The sequence below is a fragment of the Xyrauchen texanus genome, chromosome 7 (assembly GCF_025860055.1).
Source record: "Xyrauchen texanus isolate HMW12.3.18 chromosome 7, RBS_HiC_50CHRs, whole genome shotgun sequence".
Taxonomy (NCBI): Eukaryota; Metazoa; Chordata; class Actinopteri; order Cypriniformes; family Catostomidae; genus Xyrauchen; species Xyrauchen texanus.
Window position 1 is genome coordinate 47,181,684 of NC_068282.1, and position 10,231 is coordinate 47,191,914.

Below are 10,231 nucleotides of genomic sequence, written 5' to 3' on the forward strand. Positions count from 1 at the left end.
TGCACTCAAAATAACAATAGTGTCCGCCCCCTTTTTCAGCCGTTAGGTTGCGGAAGTATTTTTTTCAAAGGCTTTTAATAAAATCATGAGTCAATGAACCAAACCAAACAGCTCCGAGTCCGACGTGAATCACAACATTACAAACTTTGATTTGAAGCTAAAATTATTTGAAAATCAGACAAAATGAGTGTATACTTACCAACTATCGCGTGGTTACGAACTACAATCCCATGAAACACTGCGCATGACGTAATCAAATAAATACAATATTTTAGGATTATAGCAAAATATTGCGATATATACAAATATATATATGCAGTGTTGAGTGTAATACAATTACTAAGTAATTATTTACTGTAATCTAATTACTTAACAATCAAAAAGGTAGTGTAATCACTGATCTATATATAATATATATATAGATCAGTGAGTGTAATGCATTACATTTAAAATTATTGTAATCAGTTTACAGTTGATTTACAGATGAATCAAATCAAATCAAATCACTTTATTGTCACACTACTGTGTACACAAGTGCAACAGTAGGTGAAAGTCTTGTGTGCAGTTCCGAATAACATAGCAGTACCAATTACAATAAACAACATATTTACACAACACAATTTACATAACAAATGTACACATACTTACACAACACAATATACAATGTACAGTAAACAATACACACAATATAGAATACACATACAATAAAAATAAAAAATATGGGTAAGGGTATATAAAAATATATATACAGTCAGTCGTTGAACTGGGGAGAATATATTGACAGTGTGGTACAAGATGATGATTAATAAAGTGCAGTGCTGATTGTTGATCGTGAGAGATCAAGTGTTGCTTGGGTGAAGAAACTGTCATGTAGTCGGCTGGTGCGGGTCCTGATGCTGCGATACTGCCTGCCTGATGGTAGCAGTGAGAACAGCCCATGACTCGGGTGGCTGGAGTCTCTGATGATCCTCCGAGCTTTTTTCACACACCGCCTGTTATATATGTCCTGGAGGGAGGGAAGCTCACCTCCGATGATGTTTCTGGCAGTTCGCACCACCCTTTGCAGGTCTTTGCGGTTGTGGGCGGTGCTATTGCCGTACCAGGTGGTGATGCAGCCAGTCAGGATGCTCTCTACAGTGCTGGTGTAAAACCGTGTGAGGATGTGGTGGTTTATTCCAAAGTTCTTCAGCCGTCTCAGGAAGAAGAGGCGCTGGTGAGCCTTCTTCACAACGGCCTCAGTGTGGACGGACCATGTGAGTTCCTCAGTGATGTGGACACCGAGGAACTTGAAACTACTGACTCTCTCCACCGGTGCTCCATTAATGGTGATGGGGCTGTGTTCTCTGTCTTTCCTGAAGTCCACCACAAGCTCCTTGGTTTTACTGACGTTGAGGGAGAGGTTGTGCTCCTGACACCAGCGTGTCAGAGTGTGCACCTCCTCTCTGTAGGCTCTTTCATTATTGTCAGTGCTCAGACCTACCACCGTCATATCGTCAGCAAACTTAATGATGGCATTGGAGCCATGTGTTGCCACACAGTCATGTGTGTATAGGGAATACAGTAGGGGGCTGAGAACACAGCCCTACGGGGCTCCAGTGTTAAGGGTCAGTGATGAGGAGATGTTGCTGCCCATTCTAACCACCTGACGTCTGCCTGACAGGAAGTCCAGGATCCAGCTGCACAGCGAGCTGTTTAAGCCCAGATTCCGGAGTTTCTCATCAAGCTTGGAGGGCACTATGGTGTTGAATGCTGAGCTGTAGTCTACAAACAGCATTCTCACATATGTGTTCCTTTTTTCCAGATGGGAGAGAGCAGTGTGTAGTGTAGATGCAATGGCATCATCAGTGGAGCGGTTGTTGCGGTAGGCAAACTGCAATGGGTCCAAAGAGGGGGGCAGAGCAGAGCAGATGTAATCTCTGATTAACCTCTCAAAGCATTTGCTGATGATGGGGGTCAGAGCAACAGGACACCAGTCATTTAAGCAAGTGAATTTGGCTTGCTTAGGTACAGGCACAATGGCTGATGTTTTAAAGCATGTGGGGACTACAGACAGGGAGAGGGACAGGTTGAAAATGTCCGTAAAAACACAAGCCAGTAGTAATACTTACAAGTATATTATAGGTTTACGCTTATACATTTTTTAGTGAAGTAATTCGTTTGTAATCTGATTAAAATTTTAGAGGAAATAATTAGTAATTTGTAGTGGATTACTATTTTTAAGTGATTTACCCAACACTGAATATAAGTATTTTAAGGGTGTTTGTAGCTTTTCACTATTCGTCATGTAAGTGAGCGGTTGCTGCTGAACTTGTTTGGTGGGCTTTGTTGGCCACAATTCTCTGATTGGCAGATCTTTCTCTAGTGGATCATGGGTAGTGTAGTTGTTCACCAGGAATACGCTATTAACAGGGTTGGGAGGGTTACTTTTGAAATGTACTCCACTATAGATTACAGATTACATGCTGTAAAATGTAATTTGTAACATATTTTGTTAGATTACTCAAGGTCAGTAACTTAATATAAATACTTTGGATTACTTCTTCAGCACTGGTAGATTTTTTCTCTTGTTTTGACTATAAAAACGTCTCGGTTACTAACGTAACCTCCGTTCGCTGATGGAGGGAACGAGACATTGTGTCGATGAGTTGACACTAGGGGTCGCTCCTGCCGAGCCCAGACATAAAAGGAGTGACGCTGCAAACACACATCAGGTATCGCACTGAGGAGCCGAGCCAAAGACCGTCCCGGGGCCATTTCACCGTCCCGGGGCTGCCCGTCTCAGGGGCGTTTTGAAGCCTTCTTGGGGTTCTTGGCGGCCGGCCTGTGGGTGGCTCTGTGCCGGGGACGGCACCGAGGGGTGGGCTGTGGCGGGGCTGGTATTGGTATTGGCACCATAGGGGGACACCCTAGGCCCCCTGAACCAAACAAACAGAAAAAAGAAAAACGTTCGCATTAACCCCGTGCACGACAGCGCCATCCGAGTCCATCCCTCTAAACTCAAACAAACCATGTACGCCTACGAGAGCTCGCATGACAACTTTGCCTTCAGATTGCTCAAGTCCGGTGCTTCTATACAAATTTTGTGAGACAGAATGACAAACAGAAAATATTCTATAAAACAAACTCCAGCCAATAAGCAGAAAAACTTGTTGATTGCCCTGAAGGTATGTTCCTCCACAAAACAATCTCCAGCCACTAGAAGATCCGGCATACAAAAAAAAGGGGGGTTGGGGGCGTTCAGTTCCTCAGACAGTCAAATGAATGTTCAGTGAGCTGGCCCGTTCGGTCGCTACACGAGTGCAACACATGCCCTAATCACTCCAATGTCCCATAAGAAACACTCCACAAAACAAACTTCAGCCAATAGGAGGCACAAGCACCAAGAAAGAGTCGATTCATCCACAAATGTCCCGGAGAAAGTATTCCACACAAAACAAACTCCAGCCACCAGGCGGAACCAACACAAAATAAAACGAGAAAGGCATTCAGCTTCCCCGGACAGTCGAGTGTATGTTCAGTGAGACAGGTCCATTAGGAGGCAACATGAAAATCACCAAATGGCTTACTTACTCCATTGACATTATGAAGGACATTGCTTGCTGTGGCCATATAAATTATCTATGTCCATCCTTAGTATCTATTCTCAGCTTGGCCCGGAAACATCAGTGCAAAAGCGATCTTCTGTTGATGCAAGAGATTCTTGCATTCCTTGAATCGATCACTTTCTCTCTTGTCAAATTTGCAAAGTCTGGGACAAGATAATGCTGTGGTTCTTCCAAGAAAGCCTTCCTTTACTCCTCGACTCACGTAACAGGAAATCTTTATAGAAATTTGCCCAGAACTGACCGGGGCCTGTCTCCCTCCATGTATCTCCGAGCCGGTACTCTGTGAGCTTGCTCAATTCCAAGCTTATGGTCTATTACATCGAGCAGACTCAGAAAGAGCTCATCTAGAAATGTAACCATATCGCTGCCTTCCTCATGCTCAGGAATTCCAACAATTTGGACATTGTTTCGCCGACTACGATTCTCCAAATCCTCCACTTTTCCCAAACGCTTTGCAAGTCTGTCATGGTCGCTAGCGGGTTAGCAGCTAATTCCCTCTCCGATGACTCCAGATAATCGATCCGTTTCTCTACGTCCGACAATCTTATGACCAACACTGCCTCCACGGAAGTGATTGGTCAACGTATTACAGCAAGATCCTCCAAGTCTGCAACCCTTGCATGTCGCCCATGAGACCCCATGGCTGATGTCTTGAGATGTTGCTTCAATATATCCACATAATTTTCCTTCCTCATGTTGCCATTTATTTTGTCAAGTCATTTTTATTTGTATAGTGCCTTTCACAACACACATCGTTTTAAAGGAGCTTTACAGAAAATCATGCATAAACAGTAAATTAAACTAATATCTATAATGCCTTAGAGTCATCATTGTGTAGTTTGATCAAATACGATTGTGAATTGTGTTTAAAAATAAGTCATTAAATAATAAATGTATTTATAACCCCAGTGAGTAAGCCGAAGGCGACTGTGGCAAGGAACACAAAACTCCATAAGATGTTGGTTAATGTAGGAAAATCACCTTGGGAGAAACCAGACTCATTGTGGGGGCCAGTTCCCCTCTGACTAACATCATGAATATAATGACAATATTACTTTTGTATAGTGCAAGTCATGGCTTAAAATGATTAAATTAAGTAAGTGTTAAGGGTCAGTGTTTAAACAAAGATTTACTATGAACTGTAAGATGAATGACTAAAGTGTTTGAAGTTCATCCTGGATTAACTGCAGAAGTTCACATTGATGCAATTGTCCTTGATAGTTGGCTGATGAAGGCTTTTGTTGGCAATTCATTGATAGTCTATGTATTCATTATAAGAGTGTAGTCCATCATTAGACCAAAGTGATGAAAGCAGAAATCAGGAAATGAGGTGCATCACAGTTCAACCGGCTGGTATATTGAGATGATTCCATAGTTTAGGAGCCAAATATGAAAAGGATCTTCCACCTTTTGTGGATTTTAATATTCTAGAAACTATTAACAGGCTGGAATGGAATAGAGCGTGGTAGAATGTCACTTAAGTACTGCGGAGCTAGACCATTTAAAGATCATCAAACGTAGTTAAATTTAACAGGTATCCAATGTAACAACGATAAAATGGGGCTCATATGATCATATTTCTTCTAGTCAGCTCTATGGCTGCTGCATTTTGAACCAATTGTTGTTTATTCATTGATCATTTTGTGAATGAGTGTACCAGCCCCTTTTTCCTCCAAACATAACGATGGACATTATGGCCATCAGACCAAAGAACATGTCTCCAAAAAGTAAGATCTTTGTCCCCTTGTGCACTTGGAAACTAGTTTTTTATGGCGGTTTTGGATCATTGAATTCTTCCTTGCTGAGCAGACTTTCAGGTTATGTTGATATAGGACTTGTTTTACTGTGGATATAGATACTTGTCAACCTGTTTCCTCCAGCACCTTCACAAGGTCCTTTGTTGTTGTTCTGGGATTGATTTACACTTTTAGCACCAAACTAAGTTCATCTCTAGGAGAAAGAATATGTCTCCTTCCTGAGTGGTATGATGGCTGCGTGGTCCCATGGTGTTTATACTTGTGAACGTGGTATCTTCAGGCATTTGGAAATTGCCCCCAAGGATGAACCAGACTTGTGGAGGTCTACCAATATTTTTCTGAGGTCTTGGCTGATTTCTATTGTTTTTCCCATGATGTCAAGCAAAGAGGCACTGAGTTTGAAGGTCTTAAAATACATCCACAGGTACACCTCCAATTCAGTACATCTCCTATCAGAAGCTAATTGGCTAACTGGCTAAAGGCTTGACATAATTTTCTGGAATTTTCCAAGCAGCTTAAAGGTACAGAAATGTAAATTTCTGACCCACTAGAATTGTGATATAGACCATTAAAATTTAAACAATCTGTCTGTAAACAATTGTTGGAAAAATTACTCGTGTCATGCACAAAGAAGATGACCTAAACGACTTATATATATATATATATATATATATATATATATATATATATATATATATATATATATATATATAAATTTTAAATGTATAATATTTTTATTATATTATATGCTAAATAATCTTTAGTTGGGGGCCTTTATTACTAAATATTGGTATATGTAAATGTTTACATAGTATAACATTAAAAAAATTGCAAATATATTGCATATACAAAAAGGCAATAATAATAAAGAAAATAAAATTAATAAAAAAATAATAAATAAACAAAAAATGTAATATTTGTCCTGGTTCACGGCTCATACAAAAATGTTATCATAATATCTTAAAAAAGAAGAACATTTCTTATTCATGAGCAATTTTAAAGATTTAACCAAGTACTCCACATCAACTAAGAACTCGGTGAGCCTGGGTAACTTTTTAAGATACCTCTGCTTGTGCAAATAAAATTTTGCTACAAGAATAAAACAATTAACAATACAAACTAATGCTTTATTCTCGTGTTCAAAATAACAGATAATATCTTTAATGCAAAAAATATCATTTTTATCAATTGTAGAAAAACAATAATCACTCAATTCACACCAAAACTTCGAAGATATACTATAAGAGAAAAATTAATGGCTAAGGCTTTCACTTTCATTATTACAAAAAGTACACATATAGCTTACATCAACAAAATTTGTGCGTTACATGGATATATTTTGTGCAAAATTTTAAAGAGCACTTCAAAAGGCTTTCTAGATTTACGCTGCTACAAAAGGCGGAAATGCGTCATCACAGTCGGTGATAGGGCCTCCATGTCAGCAGAGGACAGTATAGCGTTTAAAATGTAATGCTCTCCAATTCTTGCAGTATTTAATATGATGAAAACGCTTGTCCTTTTTCTTCAGTCTCTCTATAAATCTCCATATAATTAGATGTTATACTCATATAGACAATTATATACATATATTGATGAAGGCAGAACATGACACGCTTTTATTTACTGTTCAAGTGGACCTAACACTGTGAGCCGGAAGTTCGCCAAAGTGGACAGTCTCTCTGCATGAATGTCTTGAATCACTTCCGGAAAGTGTCACGCTGTCCTCCATCGGCGCTTAGGACAGTGGATTGTGGGTCATTTCAGGAAAACTTCGCTGAAATCATGGTTTTCGAGGACAAAATGATCATGAACGGAGAACCAGATGAGGTATGATCGCATGTCGAGTTTTACTGAGAAGTTTAAATGTGATTTAGGGGGTGAAGTGGACGCGTCATGTCGAAATGTGGCCAAACTCTAATATAAACTGTTGAATATTATGTGATTTTGCCTTTTGTCTTGCATGTGTAAACACATTCATTGTCCTGCATGTGTAAACACATTCATTGTCCTGTAAATGCTGTGTTGTGTTCAGGAGGAGGAAGAGGAGGAGGAAGAGGAAGATATGGTGGTAGGTGTCTTACATATATTATTGAAAAGACAATATATTCACATTCTGTTCAAATTAATTCAGATTAAACAGCGTGTTGTTTTGTATGTTCTGGTAACTGTGTCCTTGATCAAGAAATTTAACTTCAGATTTTCTCCAGACTGACCCTGTAGCTTCTGCTTATAATTATTATTAATTAATAAATAAATACATTATAAATGTAATAACTTACAGTATTTGTCATCTACTGTATGTACTTGATGGCAGTGTTGGCAAGTTACTCTAAAAAGTAATTAATTTCTAACTACTAATTACATCTTTACAGTATAATTAGTTTTCTGTACTGATTTTATTGTACTGTACGCTGTCAATGAAAAGAATAGACATGAAACTGTTCTTTTAATTCTGTAAAATAAATTATTCATGAACTGGCCAAAGAATTTAAAGGGGCAGCGTTAGATTAGAAAATACATTTTAACATTAGATGTTACATTTCTATTTTAAATTCGCTATTGTTTTATATAGAATTGTTCTATTGTCTATAAAATATTTAACACAATTACATCAGAAGTAACTGTAATTAAAATACTGAAAAATTTAGAGCAATCTGTTACGTTACTTTTTAATGAAAAAGTAATTTAATTACAGAAATGAATTACTTAGTAATGCATTATTCCCAACACTTAGTTCATTAAGTATTATCAAATAATATAACATATGTTTAGCATAAATGGTGCATCTAGTGCAATATTTTATGTGCAGTAAAATGACTGAATGAATATTATGTAGTATTGTTGTTTCCCATGTAGGACCCTTTAGAGACCGTTAGGCAGAAGTGCGAGCAGTCGGAGCATTGCGCTCACGCCCGTGAGCGGCTCGAGACTTGCGACGCACGGGTGGGCTCGCGTTCAGAGACAGCTGAAGATTGCACAGAGGAGCTCTTTGACTTCCTGCATGCTCGCGACCACTGTGTGAGTGATGTTGCTTGTGAACCTAGTGGTTAAAATCCAATATGGTAACTGAAAGGTTATAGGGTTGAATCCAGCATAGGGTGTTTAACAAGACCTTTAACCTCAGGTTAGGTCAAAAGGGAAAAGACCCTGTAGTAGGTGTATTTTAACACTTTGAATAGCACTCATACAATAGAAAACAATACAGAATCTCATGAAAAACTGTCACCAGTGCACTTAACTTAAAGGAATAGTTCACCAAAAAATGGATATTCTATCATTATTTACTCAATCTCATTTTGTTTTAAACCTGTACATGGTTATTTTTTTTCTATGAAACACAAAAACTGAATTTAAGTTCAAAGGGGCAAAAAATAAACAAAAAAAGACTACAGAAGTTGTCCATACAACTTGTGCACTATATACTAAGTCTTCTGAAATTCTTTATTCGTTTTGACTGGGGTTGGGAACCAAGAACTGGTTCCATTTTTAAGATGAACCAAAATCGAATGATTTTTGGTTCTGTTAACTGTTTCTGAACTAGCCTTTTTCCTCCAGTATGGACAGAGCACCTTATTAAAATGCTCCGACAGTGTTTCCTGCTGCACTTTTCAGCGGTAGCGCTGACCCTACTGAATCTATAGCGTTAAAAAAAAAGTGTAGTCAGATTCCCAAACAAATGACTCTTATGAGTCGGTTCTTTTGAAAAACATGCAGCGTGACCAGTGTAGAGTCGAACGACTGCTATGAAACTTTTTTTAATCTACATTTTTATTTATTTTATTTTTTTTGTGACTCAAAAGCGCTTCAGTTGGAGTAGTTAGTTAATTAATTTTACTGACCTGAAAGTAAATAATTACAGAATTTACATTCCATTAAAATATGATTTTTTTATATAATTTTTTTTATTATTATAACTGGCTGTTAACATCTTTATAATTTTTTTCTTCAGGTGGCCCACAAAGTCTTCCAATCAATCAAATAAATGGAAATCCTCCACGCTGTTCCTTGATGGATGTCTGCTAATTATAAATACTGTCCTATAATTTAGATGTGATATTTGTCGCAGATTCCACAAGTCACTTTAACTATTAAGTTGTTCAACTTCTCTGTTTTGCCGAATTGTGAATAAAGTTGTTAGTAACTGTAATGTTTTCTTCTTGTATGAAATAACTGATAATACAGTGTATTCAGACCCTTTCATTTTTTTCACGTCAATCTACACTCCATACCCCATAATGACGAAGCCAAAACCAGATTTGTTTATAACTTTGCTAAACATTTAATAAAAATAAATATCACATTTACATAAGTATTCAGTTCCTTTGCTATGACACTTGAAATTTAGCTCATGTGCATCCCATTTCTCTGGATCATCTTTCAGATGTTTCTACACTTTGGAGCCCAACTGTGGCAAATTCAGTTGATTGGACATGACTTGGAAAGCCACAAGCATGTCTATAATCAGGGTTGGGAGGGTTACTTTTGAAATGTATTCCACTACAGATTACAGAATACATGTGTAAAATGTCATTTGTAATGTATTTAGTTAGATTACTCAAGGTCAGTAATGTATTCTAAATACTTTGGATTACTTTTTCAGTACTGGTAGATTTTTTTCACTTGTTTTGACTATAAAACTGTCAGTACAGTAAGACAAAATACACATGTTAAAAAAACATTCTCTGAAAAAACGAAATATCTTCTGCAGTGTTGCTTTCAAAACAAGAAACATCAAATTGTGATTATTGTTTTAAGGATTTTTAGATATTTTTTACAGGAAAACATTACAAAAATGATTATCGAGAATATGATTTTTGCCCTAATATCAAAGGTTTTACTAGAAACGTGGATGTAAAATGTAAAAGGGCT

At 37.7% G+C, this 10,231-nt stretch overlaps 1 protein-coding gene across 1 annotated transcript; it reads left to right on the forward strand.

Moving 5' to 3' along the window:
- The first annotated feature begins 7,041 nt into the window (after positions 1 to 7,041).
- LOC127646708 (cytochrome b-c1 complex subunit 6, mitochondrial-like) lies at positions 7,042 to 9,509 on the forward strand. The gene is made up of 4 exons (XM_052130529.1): positions 7,042 to 7,189; positions 7,395 to 7,430; positions 8,219 to 8,380; positions 9,312 to 9,509. The coding sequence occupies exons 1-4, from the start codon at positions 7,046 to 7,048 to the stop codon at positions 9,342 to 9,344; spliced, it is 375 nt and encodes a 124-aa protein (XP_051986489.1). The 5' UTR covers positions 7,042 to 7,045; the 3' UTR covers positions 9,345 to 9,509.
- Positions 9,510 to 10,231: the final 722 nt, after the last annotated feature.

Excerpts from the sequence above, each read along its gene's own strand:
- LOC127646708 (XM_052130529.1), top strand. The coding sequence starts at position 7,046 with ATGAATGTCTTGAATCACTTCCGGAAAGTGTCACGCTGTCCTCCATCG. Across the intron at positions 7,431-8,218 it reads AGGAAGAGGAAGATATGGTG|GACCCTTTAGAGACCGTTAG; the intron begins GTAGGTGTCTTA and ends TTTCCCATGTAG. Across the intron at positions 8,381-9,311 it reads TGCATGCTCGCGACCACTGT|GTGGCCCACAAAGTCTTCCA; the intron begins GTGAGTGATGTT and ends TTTTTTCTTCAG.